The 24571-nt window shown below is 40.9% G+C and overlaps 2 protein-coding genes across 2 annotated transcripts in view; one reads left to right on the forward strand and one right to left on the reverse strand.

The window, feature by feature from the left end:
* LOC310815272 (protein Shroom2-like) overlaps positions 1-12085 on the reverse strand; it is a gene marked incomplete at both ends in the record, with an annotated part of 31696 nt that extends 19611 nt beyond the window's left edge. Inside the window, 2 exons of the mRNA XM_083685007.1 lie at positions 7025-7170; positions 11876-12085. Coding sequence (XP_083541133.1) covers positions 7025-7170; positions 11876-12085 — 356 coding nt within the window. The remainder of the gene's footprint in view (positions 1-7024; positions 7171-11875) is intronic.
* Positions 12086-12899: 814 nt separating this feature from the next.
* On the forward strand, positions 12900-16188 carry exosc7 (exosome component 7). The gene is made up of 8 exons (XM_083685195.1): positions 12900-12981; positions 13198-13299; positions 14200-14294; positions 14421-14586; positions 14863-14933; positions 15318-15441; positions 15627-15782; positions 16029-16188. Exons 1-8 carry the CDS (start codon positions 12925-12927, stop codon positions 16131-16133), a joined length of 876 nt encoding a protein of 291 aa, XP_083541321.1. The 5' UTR covers positions 12900-12924; the 3' UTR covers positions 16134-16188.
* Positions 16189-24571: the final 8383 nt, after the last annotated feature.

A 24571-nucleotide genomic window follows, 5' to 3' on the forward strand; every position in this document is an offset into this window, starting at 1 on the left:
CACAGATCTGATAAAGTCCCCAAAAATGTCAAGTGTCTCAGAGTAAATGCTGAGTGAGGAGGGGAGGGAGAGGAACAGGGTGTCTGTGTGTGGGGGTCCTGTCAGTGTCTCTAATCCAGTCCAGCTGCCAGATGAGACTGCCAGAGTAAACACAAGAAGCTGCTGATCTCACACTCTCTCTCTCTCTCTCTCTCTCTCACATGTTCTGGCTGCCTCTCCGACCTACAGGATCACTGACACATGACACAGGACAGGATTTGCTGGATCGTGAATATAAAAGGTGAGAGGGGGCACCTGGAGAAATGGCTTTACAAGCATGAGGAATGGCTGTGTTATTTTGGTTAGACAAAACCATATAGACAAAACCGCAAGATGTGACTTGCAGAAAACAACATATAGTTAAAAATAATACATACCCTGTACATACATAAAATAATATAACTGTCTTTGGGCAACAAGACGCTTGGAATAGCATAAAGAAAAATAATATTCTAAATAAAGTTTGAAACAGATCATTTTTCTGTGACTTATAAATGAAAGACAAATATTGTAATACCGACAGTATATAGTGGTTAGTATATTATATAGTAGGCTATATTGTAAACATAATAATGGATGTAGCCTTCTAAATAATTCTTCCATGATATTGACACAGCCTCTCATCAAGCAATTTGGACAGAGGAAAGGAAATGTACCTCGATTGATGTCTTTAATGAAGTTCTATCCTCTGAATCCATGCATGTCAAGGGAGGTCCATTGCAGTACTCAAACCCTGTACAAAGCCTTGCCAAAGCATATGAAAACAATAGGCTGTCCCACTAGAGCCTATCCCGATGAGTGGTGTAACCTCACCTAGGCAACATGGAACATTCCACTTTTCACAGCAAGGGGGAGGCTAAACCTAAAACATGCAGAGGGGAGGTCAATAGTCACTCGACTGTATCATTTAGACACTGCAGAAACAACTGAGTCCTAAACAGCGGCATAGCCTCCCCTTTTCCACAGGTTGGAGGATGGATTTACCTAGTACAAGAGGTATAGTAATGTTGCAAATGCCCATCTGGTGACATTGTTTACTTTGTCTCCTCTCTAAGCTGAGCCCATGCCTGTAGCTTTGCAGGTTGTAATTGGATTCAGGGTTTAAGACGCTGTAGCCAGTCAGCAGAGTATGATTCTTTAGGGAACTAGTGAGAACAGAAAAGCAACAATACATAGAGGGGGAGAGGGAATAAAGTACAAAAAACAGGACATTTTCAAAGCGCGTAGGCCTATGTCGTTTACCAGATATGTAAGTGGAATTCATTATCTGACACATAACTTCTTAAACACACTTCAGCCACTAGATGGCCTACGTTATTCATTTTCTCATGACGCACATTCTCTTTTCTTTTTGAGGAGTAGAGCCACTAGCCACACATTTCACAACCATTTCTACAAATTGTTATTTTTTGTTCAACGGGATGTTCTTTATAGCTGCAATAAAACAGTTTGTTTAAGAGACCCACATGTGTTGGTATTTGTTGGTGAGCAGCGGTGAGTGTTGAAGAGTCCTGCCGTCACACCTCAGTGAGACAAATCACATTAACAGCAGCGTATCGGGGTGTGAAAATCTGATTGAGAAAATTCAAGACTGGACGCTTGAATTAATCATGGTTGATCCAGCATCTGCTCCTATTCAATTGAAGGTGTGTGTGGTGTGTGTGTGTGTGTGTGACTACATAGCTCAAGGCCACAGGGGGTCTAAGGAATTCCAGTAGGAATCCTCTGCATGCCTTCTATACCAGCGCATGGTCGTTGGCCATGAAGCTGATGCCAGAGCGAGTGATGCTGGTTCTCAGAAGGCCGTTTGGCCATGGTCTTTTCACAGGGACCCTGGTGACGCTCCCCCACCAGCTGGCTGTGGCCTGCCCTGACGTAGACCCAACGGCACAGCCAGGCCACTGGAATCCAACAAAGCCCACAGGACACAACGTTGGCTCCTCCTAACAATGCCTGACCCACAGCCTGTCTTTGTGTGACAGGGTGCACTCACACGGAAAAATAGTACCCTTTTGTTCCATTTCGTCTATGATGCTGTCAAGGGCCAGCTACTGAATATCATTCGTATGTTTGCACACTGAACTAAAGATGCCAGTCTAAAATACAATGCACTTCAGATCAGCAAGTACTGTATCAGAACATGAATGTGTAGATAAATGGTATGCACTTATGTTTTTTTAATGGCCAAATCATCATAGTGAACATCCTCCTTTGGCTTTGCCAGCGTGAGATTCCAGAATAATGCTGTCAGGGTCTGACCTATGGTGTACAGACTTGAGAGGAAGAATAAACGGGTGAATCAGTGTTATCTGAAAGCACAAGGGATTTAGAACTGTGTTCCGTAAAGTGAAGGCAGACTGAGTCTCAGAACAGTGATACAGCAGCCATGATAAAATGCCATTTCTCTGTTGTTGCCCCCCCCCTGCCTCTTAAAACTTGACGAGTCATTATCTAACCTGAAATAACAGTGGTGACAGGGTAAAGTCTGGACAATGGTTCTACTGTTTCACAGTAGATGAGCACTAAGGCCCACTCTATGTTTGTAAGGGGCCTCAACCAAGATGACCAGGAGCGTGAGAAGAACAACTACACTAAGGAAGGACCATACAAAAAAAGGAAAAACTGTCAAAATACACTCCTATTAAAGACAAGTCTAGATACTTCACACAGTTCAATACTGCTGAACAGCGTTTCATTTCATGTTCTTCGTGTTTCACTCATCAGTGGAAAAGCACTGCTTACTGCTTATGATCATCTGAGCTCCAGTGGTGGTGCCCCTGACCAGCATTTTCAAACTGAGGTGACAGATAATCCCCACTGCCAATCTTACGTTAATCACAACGTAGATAATCCTCTTGTCTGGCTGCAAGGATAGTGGTAAGCTCCAGAGAGCCATACTCAACAACACAGACATTGTGACGTAAACATAGTACTATATGACCTGTGATGAATGGTCCTCCTTCCCTGCAAAGACAAGATCATTTATGAAGATCAATGTCTTTTTGGGATTTAGAAAGTAGTGAAATGTGTATATGTATTCAAGTCAATTGTTTGTCATTCAACAGAACTCCATAAACTGTAGAGATGATCAATTTCATCCCTGAAACTGTTTTAATTGTTCTTGTAAGCTGATTGGCTGGTAATGAAGTAAGTGGCTAACACAAGTGTAGTTGATTGCAAGGCACTGTATTTAGACTGTGTTTGGTTGTCTTTTTCTTGAGGTGAGCCACAGCTTTTAGCCCTCAGTTTTGTATGCATGTATCCTGCTTTTTAAATACATTTTTGAAACTTTTTTTTAAAAAGTGTACTTTTCAGTCGTTTTCAAAGCCTTTTAAAGTGATTGAGTATCAGCCACTCTTTCATATGATCCCATGGCTGTTGGTTTAGGATCGAGATGTTTCTTGGGAGCAAAAAATAATAATTAGCTGCAGAATGTTTGTTGCTTTAGCCAGCTCCTGAGGGAGGCTATGACCAGTGAACAGTGTTTGGAGCTCAGACAACAATGAGCTCACATCCCACCCCCATCATGTCCACTGGCACCTAGTCGCGTGAAGCAAGTCCTAAACTCAGACACATGCTGGCATTGAGTCTGTGGCCCTTTCTCAATTATTTTCTCGCAATTCCTCCCATCCTCCCCTTGCGTCCTCCTTAGAATGTCACAGGGAAATGAGGAGAGGAATCGAGGAGAGTGAACAAGGAAACCAGGATGAAAAGAATTGTAGTCGTAAGAATTGAGTGTCATTGTCTGCTCCCATGTCATGTTGTCACCCCTTCCACCGAGATGTAGGTATATTGGCACCGCACAAATTGGGATGCCTTGGCATTATGTTTATAAGCCTAGAATGACTGTATACTGGTAAGCTGTTATGTTTGCAATAAATCCTCCTAACTTTTGGGTTAGATTACTTAACAACAATCCTTCAGTGGGGCACCTCCTCGGGGAGGGGAGGACAGGGAGGAATCCACCTGACAATTAAAAATAGTCAAACAGGTGGATATATTAAATATAGTGACCACTTATCGGTTTCCAGGTCACGGAGGACATGAGGAGTCGAGGAGATGATGGATTTTCTGACAATTGAGAAAGGGCTTGTCTGTCTTAACTTCCAAAAATGTGTGATGTTTTCAGAGCAGGCCTGCAGGTTGCAGACATTCTTTCCCCTATAATTGCATGTTTCCCACCTTTCTAACGATGAGGGGGTTTACTTGCTCCTATAATACAAGCCAAGTGCTGCTCTACTCTTACTGTAGCTGGATTAGCATGACTGTTTACTGTTTATGGCAGATATCATGGTCATGGATGAGGGCTTGTGAAACAGTGAAGTTCACACCAACAGTACAGTGGAAGACTGGTTGTGCGATGAAATTGTGGACGAAAATGGTATAATTCCAGTCCAACATGGTCTCCTGTCTATGCATGTCAGTGGTTAGAGTCGCACCATTACACAATCCCAGTAACCATCAAGATACGTACACAGAGACATCTTTAGAAAAACTAAGAACTGTTCCAGAATATTAGAGAAGAACCTAAACAGGTTGTTCGTCGTGACTTAGCTTGAATGCAAGAGCAATTACAATTGCAGCAGCGTTGCTTTATATGTCAAAGCAAATTAAATTAAACACCTGAGCTGAGTCTAATGTTCCCTTCATGAATGTGCTTCATTATACTGGAACTCCTCATGTTTCAAAAGTCAGAGCCTGTGTGGGACAGCCAGTTTGCTACACTGTAGAACACTTTTGGTGACCATTGAAACCCAAGTTGAGTTGTACAACTTGAATGTTTTTTCTTCAGTTTTCTTAATTAAAAGTTCTGTGAACATTATGAAGTTGGTTTGGAGTGCCTTGCTTCAACAGTGTGGTTCGAAGAATTGCAAAGAGTCTGGGCGTAGCTCAGTGGAGTGAAAGACTAAAGTCTTCAATCTACTAAGTAACCTTAAGGTATACCAAACTAACCCAACAGTAAATAGAATTTCTATACTTAAGTTGTTGAAAAAAGAGAAAGTGAGAGATAGGGGGTGGGGAGGGGGGCACAGTAAAAGGCTATGATACATTTTGCCACAGAGCAGTGACAGTATGGGGGACACTGACTGGCCACTATGGGTGAAAGGGGGGGCGCTGTTTCTCCTTTTGCAGCTGCTGCACAAGATACGTTTTCACAGTGAGATATTTCCAAGTGAAGTAAGGACAAATATAGCTGTGAGCAGCCAAGGCTAAGGCACAGTATGGCACCACATATTTCACAGGGCACAAACAGAACACTTGGAAAAATAACCATGGTGTGTTTTGAGTGACAGATATATACAGAGTTTTGTTAGTGTTTCCTGTCATTTTGAAAAGTCAGAAAAAATACTCATGATGTATTCTGTTGTGTTTTCAATGTTGTAGCAGACTTTAGACATCTTCATGTCCAAAGCTTCGTTACGGATCTGCATGAAATTTGGTATACATATTTTTGGATAAAGGTCTTTCCATGTAAAATGTTTAATTAGATTAGCTAAAACAATATGGCCACTATAAGCCAATAACATTTAACCCTTAGATACCCCAACCCAGTTTTCCCCAAATAACACATTTCTCGAAAAAGCAAATCTAAATTTCAACATTCATATCAATACTTATCAATAGTTATGCAATGATGCATATCTCTATGGAATGTGTATGCAAAAATACTTATTTTTCCCCCAAATATAGGCAATTAACACTCGTGTGATAAAGTGATCTAGACTCTGAATCATTGTCTTGTCTGAGGTATCGCCATTCTAACGTGATGCTGCTTCGCCTGAACTACCTATCTTATAAGTTGTGGGAACAATTCTTGATTTTTTAAGATTTTCCGCATCCGTGGAAATATAGTGCTGTCACACCAGAATATCAACCACTGCCCATTGATTTCAGCAGCAAACCTACTTTACAACCTATAAAAACTCAGTTAAAACCATTGGCTTTTATAGTAACTGGATATGTGTAGATGTGCTTATATGCACTGTTTTGTATACACAAAATTACCTATGTACAAAAAAGTACAAATGAGTAATGTTTTGCTTTGTATTGTGGCGATGAGGCAATATTCTATGCTAGCTTTCGTCCTCATTGCCAAACCTAATAAATACTGCACACCCAAATTCTAAACTCTTTTGCGAGTCATACAAACAAGACATTTGCTGGAAAGAAACTTGAAAATCATTTATGGGTTTATTGTTTTGTTGAATAGTCATGACTGGTTTGAGGCTGAAAAGTTGGTCTGCCCCATTGTAACCATGGTAACTTTTTTGACAGCGCATATTTTAGCCGGACTACTTTTTTATCTTTCCCATAATTGCTTGCAAGTTATCAGACAAACCAGTGTGGACGAAGTCACGCTATCTGTCAGAAGACAATAGACTCTGAATGTAAGTTTTCATTCAGCTTTTGAGCCACAAAAACATTATTTTACATGAAGGCCTATGCAAAACAGTGACCATTACAGTCATTAATGCGTATGACGCAGGATAACTATAGTTGGCTTGCTAGTTACTTAGCTAGCTATATTTCTAGATTATATCGAATGGTGGCATCCTATCTAGTTAGTCTACTTGTAAAAGACGGAGCTAACACGCTAGAGACATCGCTAGCACTAGTGTATTAGCTATTTTCCAAATGGCTGTTCAATTTTACAACAAATGTCTTGTTGATCCCCAACTGGTTACTAAGCAATTTAATGGCCGCCATGAACTTCCTGTAAATCTCAGTGAAATTACTCTATGTAAAACCATTGGGACTTTGAAGTTATTTCAAGTGGAATAGTTTAAAAGGTATAATAGAATAGAAAGCTTTTACAGGGTTCATAACTTTGAGTTTTCTGCACATTTTAAAGTTGGTTTGGAGTGTGTTGCTTAAAATGTGTACGAAGAGCAGCGCTCCAAAAATTGCTTCGAAGCACACTAACGAGTGCACACTTAGAAGTCAATATAGAGTGAGAGATAGAAGGGAAGTTCAGCTACATTACCTTCTGACCACCAGGGCCAGGCTCTTGTAGGAGCTCTTCACCAGGCAGATGGCCTCTTGTCTGGAGCCACTCAGGGGAACTGCGTTGATACTGACGATCTCATCTCCAGCCTGGAGCCTGGTGGCTGCCTTGCTGCCCTCCTCCACCTGAAACACAAACAGGCCATAGCACCTGAGCCACAAGGATTTGAAGCACATATCATTGTATCAGACGAGGAGGATAACAATGCTTCACCCTGAGCAAATCTTAACCTTGGCTTTGAAGCTTAGTCAGCATAGCATGATCATAGGTTGACCCATCTGTATGCAGTTTTGAGCTGTATGTATTACAGCCTAGATCTTGCTGTTTGTCATGCTGTTATTCGTACTGTAATAACTAAACAAATTTAAAAAAAATTGTACAGAGCTAGTGTTAGCAATTGGGGCCTCGTTTAGGGATGTTGATTGATTTTAGTATCCTAAATACTGAGATTATCCTCTTTCAAACTATCACCTTCGTAAAATGTATTTTGGAGTGCATATAACCGATTGTGATAAGGCAAGCCAAAAATATGTGAATAGTCGATCATAATAAATGTTTATTTATTTGAAAAATGTACTAATTGTAGCACTGGACTAATCTTGCAAGAGAAAAATAATTACCTTCCTCTAAAATAAGATTTTCATAAGGTTTTCAGGTCCTATCACTCTTTAGTGAAGTATATTTTTATAACAGCTCTTTTGTCATGGTTCAATGGCTCAGAAGAATATCACATTCCTTTGGTTGAGAAATACAGAGAACTGTTTAACCCCAGCATGGCATTGATTCAACTTCATTAGATTCAAAATGGTTTCATGTCAAATGTTCAAACCCCTTTCCAAGCCTCAGTGAAGAGGAAGACTACTGACCAGCTAATGGAGCAAGTACACAAATAGTAGGCCTACGAGATGAATTAGCCTACTATGTATTTGACAATGAATAAATGATGAATCCAAAAGGGGACAGCATGAATTGCTGTGTTATGTAGTTCCACTAGAACTACACTTGACTCCAATTGCAGACACCACTTTTCTACAAGATAGGCTTTATTTTCCCTCCAAGCTGAGCCTATTCTTGATTATGTCATATTTATATAGTTGATGTGAATTATCAGCAAAAAGAGAAGCCAAAATCATGATATCAGTCAGTTGTCCCATAAGGCCATTTGGCTGTGGCACCAATGAACCCTAACAAGAGGCATCCCAACAATAAGGCATCTTTGAGACATGGTTGCCTGTGTCAGTTGATGACAGAGGAGCAGAGAACAAGAGAGAGGGCCAGCCAACAGAAACTGACAAACAGTTCATTCACTGAGTGGACAATGACCGGAGAGCTCTCGCACCATGGCGTTATGGTCCAAAACCAATCTGACCAATGACCATCTCCCATTACCAGCCAGCCCAGTAACAATATACTGTAGCAACCTGAGAGCTCTGATTAAACATTTAACCACAAGCCTGAAACTTGAGAATGAAGCAGACTTGTTGTACATTCTACCACACATTTTATACACAAGCAGAAGAAGAGAAGGACAACAACAGTAACAAAATGTTCCCTCATTCTGTTCAATAGCAGCTATCAATACTGATCTCCCAGAGAGAGAAACCCACATGTCACTCCTCAGTCTTATTGTTGCATTGAGGCCTGAGCATATTAATATGCTGGGTGGCACACTGGTGGTAGAGTGTGTACTGTACAAAGCAGCTTCCAGGTGACACAAATGGCCTATGATAAGGATGAGGTACTACTGGGGGTGCAATCTTCTCTCCCAAGCCAAGTACCATCTAGTCCATGTTATGTAATAAAACTGATGTTATACGGATCAAAATAAGTTACTTTATAAATCCCTTAAATTAATAATATAACTTTAAAAAGCATCAAGCCTTAGTAAATACATGTATTCCAAAGAGTCTACGGTGCTCTCTAATCAAGCCTTACATTATTACATATTGCATTTGGAAAGTATTCAGACCCAAAAAAAATGTCTGCAGTATTGAAGGTCCCCAAGAACACAGTAGCTCCATCATTCTTAAATGGAAGAAGTTTGGAACCACCAAGACTCTTCCTAGAGCTGCCTGGCCAAACTGAGCAACAGGGGGAGAAGGGCCATCGTCAGGGAGGTGACCAAGAACCCAGTGGTCACTCTGACAGAGCTCCAGAGTTCCTCTGTGAAGATGGGAGAACCTTCCAAAAGGACGACCATCTCTGTAGCACTCCACCAATCAGGCCCTTATGGTAGAGTGGCCAGACAGAAGCCACTCCTCAGTAAAAAGCACATGACAGCCCGCTTGGAGTTTGCCAAAAGGCACCTAAAGGACTCTCAGACCATGAGAAACAAGATTCTCTGGTCTGATGAAACCAAGATTAAACTCTTTGGCCTGAATGCCAAGAGTCACATCTGGAGGAAACCAGGTACCGCTCATCACCTGGCCAATACCATTCCTACGGTGATGCATGGTGGTGGCAGCATCACGCTGAGGGGATGTTTTTCAGCGGCAGGGACTAGGAGACTAGTCAGGTATGGAGGGAAAGATGAATGGAGCAAAGTACAGAGATCCTTGATGAAAACCTGCTCCAGAGCGCTCCGGACCTCAGACTGGGGCGAAGGTTCACCTTCCAACAGGACAACGACCCGAAGCACACAGCCAAGACAGGAGTGGCTTCAGGACAAGTCTCTGAATGTCCTTGAGTGGCCCAGCCAGAGCCCGGACTTGAACCCAATCTAACATCTCTGGAGAGACTTGAAAATAGCTATGCACCGACGCTCCCCATCCAACCTGACAGAGCTTGAGAGGATCTGCAAAGAAGAATGGGAGAAACTCCTCAAATACAGGTGTGCCAAGCTTGTAGCGTCATACCCAAGAAGACTTGAGGCTGTAATCGCTGCCAAAAGTGCTTCAACAAAGTACAGAGTAAAGGGTCTGATTACTTATGTAAATGTGATATCAGTTTTTTATTTTTAATAAATTAGATATCTACAATCCTGGGTATTGTGTGTAGATTGATGAGGGAAAAAAAATACTTTAATCCATTTTAGAATAAGGCTGTAACATAACAAAATGTGGAAAAAGTGAAGGGGTCTGAATACTTTCCGAATGCACTGTACATTCAGCCAGGGTGCTTCATCATGCTGCTTCTACAGGCTCAAGGCTGACACTGACAGATCAGTGAATGTCAATTCACTAATATTCTTCAGTACCTCACTGGTTCCTAGTACTGCTGCTACAAAAATCAGTATATTTTATTTTCACTATATTTAATGTTATAACTGTTGATGTTTATATTTTAGCTTATCCTTGTTACATGCTGTTGTTGATGATGTTTGATGTTGTAGAGCTGCTCTGCCTCAGGCATTTCGTTGCATTGTATGCTTGTATTTAATGTAATGACAAATAATACAGCAAAACTTCCTCCCCTCTTACTAAGGCCAAAACTAAAGACTAGAGACATTCTCATGACATTTGGCAAGTGCATGTCTCCCTCAAGGGCTCATCTGACCTGCTATTTGAGACAAAACGATCTAGAGCCAAATCCAGGAGCTCCACATGATTTAGGCTCTGCACAGGGAAATTACAGGTGGACACAAAGACAGGAAAAACAACAATCATGTTGCTACAATTCCTCTCACTTGTGACACTTTAATACCCAGTATGACCCTAGTGACCACACTGAAAAGGCAAGGTCTGAAATAGAGCATCAATTGCACCATTATGAGACTATTCAAGGAAATAAAAAAGCTTGACATTAGGATATCTATGTGGCTTGTAGTGTATGTGCAAAATAATTATATTTTGAGACTATACTAGCGGTGTAGTGTTGTGTAGTGGACTGACAAGATTTTGTGTTGTTGTTGTAAAATATCCCTTTAAACTAAAGATGTACTGAAGGCCAAAGCTTCACACCATTCATATCTGGCAGTGGCACAGTCATGGCAGCTCATTAATTACAGAGATGAAGAGTGGAAATGGTTTAAATATCAAGTTATCTTAACGAGGACCAAGCATTGGGACCAACTTTTGTTTTTCAAATATCCTTATCTCCTCTCATGCCGTCATCATGCATTCTCTCATATGTGCCCTATGTGCAGGCAGCAACCAAGAAGCAGGGGAACGTTTTAGAGTAATTTGACATTAATAAACACAAGTCAGCTTTGATAATGCAACCTATGGATTACAGAATAAAGTTAGGGATTTACATGCGAAACAAGGGTAAGGATTTGGGGGTTTTAGGGAGTCAGCTCGACTTTTTGACATGTTTTATTTCAGCTAATTCACCTTTGCAAAACAACCACAAGGAGGCATCGTTGAGCAATATAATTGGTACGCTTACAATGTGTTACAGACCTTTTCAATTTGGAAAAGGACAAATTATTGTCTGGTCGGAGAAATTCTAAATGATGTCCTCGGATAAATCTTAATTTAGAATAAATCTTGTCTTCATGGACACTTAATAAAGTTATGTCAGACATGGAATATATGTGGCAGTACTATTAACTCATAGTGATATAATGTTTTTCAGTTGATTCCACACATTTCAGCAATAGGACACAGGATGCTCACAAAGCAAAGAGTGCAGTTCGTGTCAATGGCACTGCGAGTTCACGTTGATTCTTTTTCATATTATTAAAATGAGAGCTTCCATGAATCAATCAAAAAATGTTTACATGCCATGTACAATGACGAGAATAAAACAAATTATATTTTCACTCTTTTACTACTGTGAAGGGGTCTGAATACTTTCCGAAGGCACATTTTCTTTGCAGCAAATTGAGTAAATATTGTGAATAACTTTTAGGCTCAGTTGGCCAAGGCTATCACCATCACAGATCATCACCTTGGTTATGACCAGAGGCTCCCGATGCTCCAGACCCCCTCTCAGGGTGAACCCCCAAGGCGCCCCGCCGACGAGGAGGGCATCCACAAGTCTGTAGTCCTTGCCATGTTGAATCCCACGGCCCACAGCATTCAGTCTATCCACATCATGACTGAGGCTCACTTTTTTGGATGAGATTCTGAAGTCAGTTGCGTAGTCAACAATGTCCATAGTGTGTTCAAGAGAGATGGAGAGAAAGAGGCTCCATAAAAAAATAAGTGTTTACTTGCTCTCTTTAAGCTGGAAGCACCTGCCCATTCTCCATACTTCCATCACATAAAATGTAAAAAATAAAATAAAAGATTAAATGCTCTTGAATTAAATATTGATTTGGAATGTCAAACACCGATCGAATCGATTCAATAATTTGAGAGGAATTATACACGATCTCACCCTGCAGGTGTCGACGCGATCTTCGGTCACTTTATCACAATTATCTTCGGTCATAATTTCTGCTTATTTTTTCCGAAAGCATGATCTCATCCTGACTTCTTCAACGAAGTACGGCTAAAATGTTATCCATCGTGCAGTCGTTCTGTCGGCATCACTACAAAGTGAGCAAACTCCTCCGTGAAACCTGACAATAATAAATTCAATGTGAAGATAGGGACAGGCAAATGAACGCGTTGAGATCCCCGGTTTGTGAAGGTAGCACGGTGAGCAACAGGTAGTCTATCCACAGGCGCAAATGATTGCGTGTGCCAACAATCGGCTGTACTACTAATATCATCTAAAACATTCTTGAAGGGATGATTTAGTCGAGTGAAATAATCTGAAAATAAAAAAGCATACATTCATGATATCATATTTAGTGACCAAAATAAAAAAGAGCAACATGACAGATTCCAAAATGCATAAATAAAAGATTGTTGATGAAAGCTGCTGATCTAGCAACACTATGGATAGGCATTTATCTGTGGCAGATTACAAATCTGCTTTTTTCGGTCGCCCTTTGATGACGTCGATTGGTGCTGCGGAACACACCATGTGGTTTGTCAGTGTTTTGCACCATGGCTACTGTACAAGTCAGTGAGGCAGAGAAAGTGTATATTTTACATGGTGTACGGGTAGGTTGGATTCTAAAGACATAGTATAATGCTTTTGTTTAGCCAACCCAACAAAGTCGATTGAATCAAGTTATTTCTTTGTAATTTACTTCTTTTTTTTTTACAGGCATTCTCTTGCCATATCTTAGTAGCTAGCTAACTTAGCAAACGACACTACTGATGTGCACTGTGCCAACTATCTTATTCCTATTTTCACCTTCTCATCATTTGCACTAGGATGATTTAAGGGTGGATGGGCGAGGTTGCGAGGACTACAGACACATGGAGATTGAGACAGACGTGGTATCAAACACAGATGGCTCTGCCAAAGTCACATTGGTAAGTTAGTTAGCTCATTTCCATGAAAAGTTGCAACAGAAACACATTGAATAGCTTGCTGAAAAAAGGGTCTGTCCACCTTTGTACAATCTATCATAGGTGCTAGTGTTACACTTACTCCGACGTCGTGGTATCGGCTTGCCGGAGTTCGCGACTTCATTCCAACAACCTGTAGTTTTGCTGCAGCACCGGCGATATCCACACGTTATATGGCATTTAGCTGATGCTTTTTTTTTCTTTTTTTTTATCCAAGGCGACTTACATTACAGTGAATGCATACATTTTCAGTAAATATGGTCCCAGCGGGAAACGAACCCACAACCTAGGCATTGTTATCACCATGCTCTACCAACTGAGCCACAAAGGACAGCACGTTGTTACTGGCAACAACATCACACATTAAACAGGTGCTGCTCAGTGAATGGTTTCCCAGCCAGACACAACGTGTAGATATCGGTGCTGCAGCAGAACATGGTCGGGTAGGTTTTCATCTAAGACGGCCTATTAAACCTTTATATTTTTTGATCGGAAGATTCTGTCAAAGTAGTGTGGAAGTAGAGGACTTAAGGTTCACAATGAGGTATTGCAACCGGGAATCACGTAGAGCTAAGACCGCCCGTAGGACGACTTTGTGCTGCAGGAGTCAATCCCCTCGGCAGCTACAATAGGGGAGCTTTGGACCCAGATACTACAGTCCGCTCGGGCTGATCAAGGCTATCCTTCAGGGAGCAGTGGTGGATACATAACCTAACCTAATCTAACAACCAACTGAAACAATCAAGCAATTTATGTAGACCTATTTTCCACCTACAATATGGTGTAGTACATAATGACTATACTAACTATAACTATATTTAAGCACAGTGCTACCACAAGTTCAATTCTGTTTTCATCTTGCAGGGACATACAGACATCCTAGTTGGAGTCAAAGCTGAAATTGGAAAACCAAGGCCCATGGTACCAGATGAGGGATATCTGGAGTTTTTTGTTGACTGGTGAGTGCATTGTTGCAGGTCACAATTTAACCTTGGCTCTGAGACCACCCCCTCCAAGAAGTACTGTAATGTCGCATCCAATCTCTCATGGTGAGTCTTTCGGTATTTTTTTCCTTTCTCTCATAGCTCAGCCAATGCCACACCAGAGTTTGAGGGTCGAGGCGGTGAAGAGCTTGGCATGGAGCTGAGTAACACCCTGTACAAAGTGTTCAACAACAGGCGCAGCGTGGACCTGCGCAGCCTCTGCATTAGCCCTGGGGAGCACTGCTGGGTGCTGTATGTGGACGTGCTGGTGAGTGATGACCTCTCTGCCAGGTCAATCAGGAAGCATAATCGTCCAATCACAGCGAGAGAGATGACACTACACAACAAATGCACCTGTGGTGACTGTTGATCTCATGACCATTTGGGGAGGAGGTAGACATTTCTATCATTAAAATAAAAACACTGAATAGGAATGTGCCTGGAAAATGATTTAACAACTTGGTTTACTGTTGGATTGGGGTAAAAATGCATGTGGGGTAAAAATGCATGAAAGTGAAGTCATCTTTTTTGTTTGTTTTCTCAGCTACTGCAGTGTGACGGAAACCTATATGACGCCATCTCTATAGCGATCAAGGCAGCTCTCTTCAACACAAAGTAAGGGGCTAAGCTTCAGCCACGTGCTTTCTATGAAGTTACAGGAAATGTACATTTGACCTTTTTCACAAAATGAGACCAAGGACATTGATGTCTAACACGTGAGCTGTCCACTCTACCAGCCAGACCACCCAGACCACCCGGGCCTTTGTTCACACAAAAATGTAGCTTATTTATTGAGGGGAAGAGGCTGAGAGTTCCAGCACACAGCAGAATATCCTCACCAGAGGCAGCCAACCAACACCCCCCCCCCCCCCCCACACACACACACACACACACACACACACACACACACATACACATTCTATACTTGTATTCAATGTAATGACAAATAAATGACACTTGTCTTGACAATCCTTGACAAAACTTCCTCTATCCAAACAGAATAGCCAGAGTGCACATCTCTGAGGACGAAGAAGGAGGGAAGGAGATTGAGCTGTCAGATGACCCGTATGACTGCATGCGAGTCAACGTGGAGAACGTTCCCTGCATTGTGACCTTGTGCAAGGTGAGGCGTTGGCATGACAACACCTGCAGATACACAGTATTATTAGCATAAAACATTGTAAATGTTTATCTGGAGCTCAGTTAAGGGTTTTCCAGGAGGTGGGTTTTGTTCCGAAATTGTGTTTTTCTCTCTTAATTTGCTGTGTGTGTGTGTGTGTGTGTGTGTGTGTGTGTGTGTGTATATAGGTGGGCCACAGGCACGTTGTGGATGCCACGCTACAGGAGAAGGCGTGTTCAGTAGCCAGTCTCATCATCTCTGTCACACACAAGGGAATGGTCACCTGTGTCAGGAAGGTTGGGGGAGGAAGCCTGGACCCAGAGAGCATCTTTGAGATGACTGAAGTGAGTTTGGGCGACTGCATTCCTTTTTCATACTATCTGGCCTCTCCCATCCTAACAAGCTCCATAGACAGCTGGACATTTGTATCATCTGCACATTGAAATCCAGTGTGTGTCATTGAGTTTTTACATGCAGTTTATTTTAACAAGGTGTGAGCATTGTATATATGCATGCTATGTATTGTATGTGTATGTGTACTGTTTGTATGTAGAATGTATCATGTTTTGGTACACTGTTTGTGTTTACAGACAGGGAAACGGGTGGGGAAGGCCCTCCACTCCCCCCTCATGGAGCTCCTGGAGGTAGAGGAGGGTCTTGGAAAGAAGAGACAGAAAGTGGGCTTTCTTGGCTAGATTTTTCATCACTGTTGTGTCTGTCTATATTTCTAATAAAGTTTTTTTTGTCTAATAGTTTTTTTTTTTTTTATCCTAATGTGTCTTCAAAGGCTGTTTGGAGTGGAAAAGCATGACATAATTTGTCTTTAATTTTGAATGTTCACTATCGTAATTTTCTGCCATACTTCTATTTCATAGAGGGTGTTCAGTAATGAAATCGAAGTCACTTGCCTAAGAATCAGAATCAGAATTATTTTATTTCTTTATTTCTTTTATAAGTATATTTGCACATACAGGAAATTTACTTGGTGAGGTTGGTGCATGGGACAAAACAATAGCAAATATTGACAATTTACAAAATAGCTAAATATTAACAAAATAGCAGTAACAAATTTACAAAATAGAAGAATAAAACAATACATTTTGTAGGTTGTGTGAGGCTAAGTGGCAATGAGGCTAGAAGCTGTGAAATGGGTATGGGGCATGTACACTATGAATTAGAATAATTTTAAATAATTATAATTACACTGTCAGTGCATTGTTTTTGTGTGTGTGTGACAGGGTGGGGTAAGTGTGGATAAAATGGTAATGGTGTACATTTGATATGAAAAATCTAACATTTAGAACATGTATGTAATATGTAACAAGGTTAACAGTCAAGGTTAACAGTCAGTGAGGGTAGAAATATGGAATAAGGCATATTTGATGCTGTTGCTGTATTAATACATCAGACCAACATAAAGCACTGGCATAATACTCTCTCTACAGTTTGGACTTGAAATCAAACAATTACTAAGAGGTTAAAGTACTGGTTTCACCATTTAGAAATTACAAAACCTTTTGTACATCGTCCCCCTATTTCAGGGCACTATAAGTAATGGAACAGATTCATAAAATGTCCAAATGAAGCAGTTATGCTTAGTATTTGATCGACAACCCTTTGCTAAAGTCTGCGAATCATTGGCCCCACCAGATGCTAAGTATCATCTCTGGTGATGCTCTGCCAAGCCTGTACAGCAGACATCTTCAATTGTTGTTTATTTTGAGGACTTTTTGCCTAAACTCTTATCAGGAAATTAAATGCAGTCAAGACATTTCCACTTTTTGGCCCTGAAAACTCCCTAGTTGCTATGGCAATGTTTGAGACATTTTCTTACTTTATGATGAAGCGCCATCCAATGAATTTGGTGGCATTTGCTTGCACACGAGCAGACAAGATGTTTCTGACCACTTCAGAATACATTCAGCTGCTGCTGTCAGCAGTTACATCATCAATTAAGATTAAGTTAACCTGTTCTAGTGGCAGCTATACATGCCCAAACCATAACATCCCCTAACAATGTTTCACAGATGAGGTGGTATGCTGTAAATCTTGGGAAGATCCTTTTTCATCTAAACTTTTCACTTGCAATCACTCTGGTACATGATAATATCATTATATCTTATCTGTCCACAATAAAACATTTTTTGCAAACTAACCTGACCATCCTTTTTGAGGATAACTAGTGGTTTGCACATTGCAGTGAAGCCTCTGTAGTTCGGCTGGTGACGTATTCTAGGGATGGTAGTCTCTGACACATTCACACCTACCTCCTGGAGAGTGTTCCTGATCTTTGGGACAGTTGTTTTGGGGGTTTTCTTAATTCTGGTGAGCATTCTTCAGTCATCCACTGTGGAAGTCTTCCTTGGCCTACCAGCCTGCTTGCGATTGCTGAGCTCAACAATGCTTTTTTTCTTTTTAATGATGTTCCAAACTGTTCGTTTTGTCTATGTGTCTAATCGTTTTCTTTCAGATTTTTCAGCCTAATAATAACTTCCTTGACTTTCATTGACACCTTGTTGGTCCTCATGTTGACAGACACCAGTAGCAGACTTCAAAGTCAAAACCTAGAATCAATACTAAACATTGACAGCTCTCCTCTTATCTTATGTTCCATCTTGTCTTATGCCTGCACAAATGATGTGACGGAACACACCTGACTTACCAGAAACACTTGTCAAGCCAATTGTCCCATTACTTTTGGTGCCCTGAATGTATAAAAAATGTTGTCATTTCTAAATGGTGAAACCAATATGTTTTACCTCAGTAATTGTTTGATTTCAAATCCAAACTTTAGGAGTACAGAGCCAAAATAAGAAAACGTGTTTCTTATGTTTCTGTGTAAGTAAACATCATTACTTTTACATCATTACACAGGGCACTGCACATTATTCTCTCAGACACTTTCAATTATATTAATCATTAATTTTAAACAAATTCAAATCCAAATTAAATGACTTTGCTTTATTTTTGCTCCCAGTGATGCACCTGTCCTTTATACCCAGTGGGTGGCAGCATACTACCAAAGAAAAGCACTATTTAGCTTTTACTGCTGGCTCGCACAAGTTGACTTCATTTGAAATAAAAACCTTAAAATGTTTTTCCCAGTGTGTACTTGCTTTGAAGCACCAGGAAAAATGGTTTCTCTTCTATTGCATTACATGGGGGTTTATGCAGTTATACTCTGTTCAGTCTTGAAATAGGTAGGCAGCTGTATATTTGCAATAAACATCTGCACATTGCAATACCAATCCTACCACACCACATACGCTCATTGTGTGTGCGGTTATTTGGGGACTTGATGCCAATGGTGTAACCTATTGTTGCAATCCAAGACATGTAGTCAGTGAAGGAAGCATTAGCATTTGAATGAATAGGTCTACACCTTTTCTCAGGCATTTTTCTCATTTGATAATGATGATAGTGTGTACAGCCATGTCCACATGCTCATACTATGACCTATTTTGTAGGCTTTTTGAGTATGCAAGATTAGAGCTTTTTTTTTTTTGCAGTGTGCAAAATTACCAAAATTAAATATGTAGCCTATGCGGTAAATACTTTTATTAAACAGCCACAGCCTTTGCACTTTTTCCTCTCTGAATGCACCTGTCCTCTTTACCCAATAGGTGGCAGTATGCTTCCTTCCACAGAATTTCACTATGGACCCGTCGTTCATGATCAACCTTCGCTGTCCGTCAGGCTGCCGTTTTCCGACACAATGATAAACAGTCCACTCCCACGAGTGATTAGTCTGTTTTATCAAAATAATTTCCCCATTCAAACCAAAACAACCGCGCAATGTACACTTCTGCATTGTTCCAAACACTGCAGCCCTACAGCCTTTCACTTTGAAATGAACACACTGTGCTTATTTGTTGTAAATGTGTTTAACAAGTTGAATTCTACTGAAGTTAAAACTCTGCAAAGTGTGAGGTACTAGGGAAAATGACAAACAGTGCTGTTATTCAATGCACTCATTTCAAAGTTAATCTCGAAATAAATAGGTAGCTTGTTTTACAACATCTATACATTGCAACTTAAATCCCACCACACCACACTAGTTTGCTGCTCAGTGCTTACAGTGTGTAAGTGTCCTGTCCTTTGTTGACTTTGTATATGCAGAAGAGCCATGTGACCCTGGCTGACAGAGAGCGGCATGTCAACCCACTGCTGGACCCCAGCCTGCTCTCTAACGCTCAGGGAAACGCAAACAGCTCCAATTAGCCCTGACGAGTTCATTAGGGGAATTCCAAGGGGAAGTACAAGGGTTTAGGGGTCAGAGGTCAGGGCAGGTACCACCTTGGGCCCTGGCAGTCACGAGTCTGCCACACTCCCATATGACCCTCATCATATGCCACCAGCCGGCCACCCCCTCCCTCCCCCTCCCTCCCATTTGTATCCCATTTCAGCGCTCCATCATCAGCTCCCACCGTGCAAACTGTGTTCCAGGGCTAAACTGCAGTGCAGCAGCCCGACAGATGTTGTGGGCAGTGGCGCGTGCAGTTCAGCTCCCTCGTTAGCAGATTCAGAGCCGCACACCTGTTTCACTTATTGCATTCCATGTTTCCCGCCGAATGGATTTTTTAGGTGGGCGGAAAATTGCATTTCGTACACATGCCTTAGTTTTCAGTAAGTGCACATAGGCAGTGGAGCGGTGACAGGTGCTCTATGGGTAGGGCGGTTTCTGAGGTTGTACAGTAACCTGGGTACATAAATCACCTGGAGAGACACTGCATCAGGGACTGGAGACAAGGGTGGGGAGGCGCTCACTAGACAGACGCATTAGAAATTCAGGATGCGATTCAGCCATTGGCACTGTTTCCCATATGGGAGAGAGGGATTTACCATTGCCAGAGCTTAGCTAAATGATATGTTGTTTCATGTAAGGAAGGTACAATGCAAATGTTTCTATAGTACCTCCATTTAGGACCTCCTAACTTTTCACCTATCCCTCTATTTCTCTGTCTACCTGCGTGCCTGTCTACCTGTCTGCCTGCCTTGTCTGTCTCTCTCTCTTACCCTCTTTTTATTTATTTCCTTATTCCTTATATTTGTCAATAATTAACGTACATGTACGATACATCAACACTGTGTATTCTTCAACACACTTTATTCCTCTCAAAACTGTTTGAAACATTCCCTAATTGAGCCCAGAGACCTGGGAAATTGCCAAATTTGTGCCAAGATGAATGATTCTGGCAAGGCTTTTTCGCCTAGCCAAATTAATTCTCTGGTGTGTCATGCTCCCCTATAAACCCCATCCGTCAAACGCTCCCTAATCGATTTATTTACAGACTTCCCGTCTGCCTCTGTCTCGCAGTCTCACTCAGGTCAGATTGGGCCAGGATCAGGTGTGTTGCTTTGTTGTTTGTGTTGCTTTGTTGTCTTACATGCTACGGTGTATTGTAGGACACAGAAACACTCTGTCATTCCATTGTGTTGTGGTCTGTGGTAAAGTTGTTGGGGGGACGAATAAGGCAAAAGATATGGGGCGATGGCAGAGGGTGGCAGGGTGACACAGGCTTGACCCAAATGAGACAGTCTGGGCACGCAGTCGTCTGGTGGCTGGTGGGGGCCTAATGGCGGTTTTATGGGCGGCCCCTCTGTCACTAAGGAACCCTGGCAGCAGGCAGAGGGGAGCATCTGCTGTCAAAAATCTTCTGAAAACAGCCCTGGAAATAAGCAGCCGGTCCAGTGAGAGGCAGGAGGTTAATGCTCACAGACACTGGCCCTACATGATGTTTAAACTTAAAGGGACAGTTCACCCACAAATCACCATTTCTTTAAAATGATCCTACCAAGCAACATTTTTCCAGTTTCCAAACTACCCATATAAATAAACATGAATGAAAACAAAGTAAGACAGACAAAATGTTTTAATAATAATAAAAAATTATAATAATAAAATAAAATAAAATTAAAAAACAACTAGCATTGTGACTGCCTATGGCCGCTGGTCCGAGCATTGATTACTTTTTCTTATGGCGACTGATGGATAGATGATTCACTTACTTAAACAAATGTATTTGTTGTAAGTCGCTTTGGATAAAGGTGTCTGCTACATACCATAAATGTAAATGTAAATGTGGTCTGTGTTGTTTCAGTCTATGAACAGCTCAGCACCAAGGAGACAAAGTTGCACCGTCCCAAAAGAAAGAAATGCAACCTGCGTGCACAGGGCTCTGATGTTGAAAAACTAATATGGGCTGCCATTCCTATGCTGGCCCGCAGGTGAAAACAAGCTTTTCCTATTTAATTAACAATATGAGATGCAAACACTAGCAGGGCGACACTGCAGAAAATACAATAAAGTGATTTTTCTCCTCATTCATTACACCTATTGAAAAAAAGTGTCCATATAATGGTGGTGGAGCAACGATCAGGATTGCCTTTGAGAAATAATTAGACCCTCTTAAAAATACTCAGCAATCTGTGAGAATGGCCCAGTCTCCTCCAAGGTTCACAATTGATGTTTGGTTTACCAACCCCTCTTTATAAAGCAGCACTTCAATAAACTATATCACCCTATTTGTGGGAATAATATGGCCCAATGCAGTCCTCAATTACATATAAATGACAGAGCAAATTGGAAAATTAGAGGGGGGGAAGGGTAATTTGCTCTCAAACAGGGTAAAACCAATTCATTAGAGAGTGGAGACAAGGGCCAGAGTTACTGTCATCCATGGAAAAATCTGACTTTGAGCTTGGACACCTATCTGTAACCTTCTCATACAGTATTTTGAGGTTTGTAGTTTATTTTTTTGGATGATTTTTTGCATTTGAATCAAGGCATATTTTCTGAGAAGAGTTGAACCTCTGTCTGTCTGTATCTTTTATGACGATCCTATAGTTTTTGTGTACCTAATAAACAATGAATATGTGTTTGTATGTGACTGCAAACCGTCATTTGTGTGTATCAATAAATAATTCATTACATGCTTTTATGTGTTTACATGTTTGTAATATTTGCATTATTATATACAGTATATTACTATCCTGAGGGCCCCAATTTGCTTCCACTAAAGACAGCTGCACATCACTAAAACCATGTGCAAAGACAGTCTTGGTAATTTGGTGTCACAAAGTGCATCTGCCACGACCAACACAAACTTTGCACCAATATAGGCAGAGCAGTAAATGGGAGTGTTCAGAGGACTTCTCAAGGGCAGTGTGACAATTATCCATTCCACATTCAATGATTAACAATAGATGACAATACACACTTATTTGATCAGGCACAGCAATTGTCTGGGATAATCCCTCATACCCCCAGTACACCCTCTACACAATATATGGAAGTAGGCCTAGTGTATATTCTCGCATTATGAAAATCTGATACTCCCTAAACCGAATGGCCAATGTTGCGTACATCGATTGCCTTCTGTGACAATTATTAATGAAACTGTGCATGTCTTTGATAGGGTATGAAATCAAAACAAAAAGGTCAATTAAATGATGTAATGAAATGCATGAAGGCAACTGAAGTAAAACCAAACCAAAGTGGCAACTGATAATGATTATGACTAGGGGTCGCGAGTGATAATGGAGGATATAGCTGATGCAAATGATAAAATACTGTATGAGATTAGTTGCTACAGGTTAACGTTAATTGAACAGTTCTACAGTGCTTGGAGACTCTCAGTCTCTCAGTAATTGTATTAGATACAAATATTCATAATTATCGTAGTCGTACTATCTGACATGAACATATTTTGAAATCCTGATAGGCAAGGACAATGGATATCTTCATGTCATATTCAATTATCCCCACCTACTCATTGCCTGAGACCTGCTCTTCCGACTCTACACTAACTGAAACTTTGCTGAACGAAATAACCAATTAAGCAGCCATGGCCACTAAAATCTTAATGTTCCACTCTTTAGCAGAAGCCAATTAGGGCCCTCAATGTGGTAACCTTCCTGTGTAGACATTCTTGAGATAAGAGAGGAAGATGAAATACAGTGCCCTATGTAAGTCTTGGGACAGTGAAGCTTTTTTTTTCTCTATACTCCAAAAGGAAGCCATTATTAGGCTGAAAAATCATAGCCAAAACCTTAGGCTTGCCAAAATCAACAGTTTCGGAAAAAAAGCACTGGTGAGCTCAGCAATCCCTAACCCTAACCCTAACCCTAACCCAAACGGGCTGGCAGACCAACGAAGACTTCGACAGTGGATGACCGAAGAATGCTCACCATAATTAAGAAACAAAACAACTGTCCCACCAAATTCATTGGATGACGCTTCATCATACAGTAAGACAATGACCCCAAACATACTGCCATAGCAACTTGGAAGTTTTTCAGGGCTAGAAGTGGACAGTTCTTGACTGTTCAATCTTTTGGATTTAAATCCAATTGACCATGCATTTAATTTCCTGATGATAAAATAACAAACAACAACTGAAGATGCCTGCAGTACAGGCCTGACGGAGCATCACCAGATAAATAAGCCAGCATCTGGTGGGGTCAATGGGTCATAGACTTTTGCATACAAAGGATTGTCAACCAAATACTAAACATGAGCGCTTAATTTGGACATTATATTAATTTGTACAATTAATTTTGGTGTCCTGAAATAGGGAGACTATGTATAAAAAGTGTTGTAATTTCTGATTGGTGAAACCAACATATATAAAAATGCCCTTAATAAAAACTAACAATCTATACTTTAACTAGTAATTGTTTGATTTCAAATCCAAACCTTTGGAGTATAGAGCCAAAAGAAGAAAAATGCTTCAATGCCTCTGTCTCCACCTCATGCCCCTTTAAGCTATTATCAGTGTCAAATATGGCTGAAGAAATCTCCTAAATATACTTTAGAGTGGAGGTGATTATAGGCCTTATCAGTGTATTGACATACCTGTCTCTTCTGGCTTCTGCAATTGTATGGTCACAGTAGAGAATTGATGTACAGTATGAGTTTGAAATGAGTTTATTAAAGGCATCAATAGTCATGTGTATCCTCAAGGTGGTTATTATGAGTAGAATATGTTGATATTGTTATCTCTTGTCACCTCTTGAGATATACAATATAGACATGTTAAATTGGTGGTTTCAACAGAATATAGTCACATTTTACACAATATTATTCGTCCTTATCGTTGATTTTACATGGTACAGGAGAAAGAGGGTCAGA

The sequence above is a fragment of the Argentina silus genome (assembly GCF_951799395.1).
Source record: "Argentina silus genome assembly, chromosome: 14".
NCBI classification, from domain to species: Eukaryota; Metazoa; Chordata; class Actinopteri; order Argentiniformes; family Argentinidae; genus Argentina; species Argentina silus.

Coding starts and splice junctions, on each gene's coding strand:
- exosc7 (XM_083685195.1), top strand. CDS start 12,925: ATGGCTACTGTACAAGTCAGTGAGGCAGAGAAAGTGTATATTTTACAT. Junction 14,934..15,317: donor GCAGCTCTCTTCAACACAAA/GTAAGGGGCTAA, acceptor CTATCCAAACAG/AATAGCCAGAGTGCACATCT. Junction 15,442..15,626: donor GCATTGTGACCTTGTGCAAG/GTGAGGCGTTGG, acceptor GTGTGTATATAG/GTGGGCCACAGGCACGTTGT.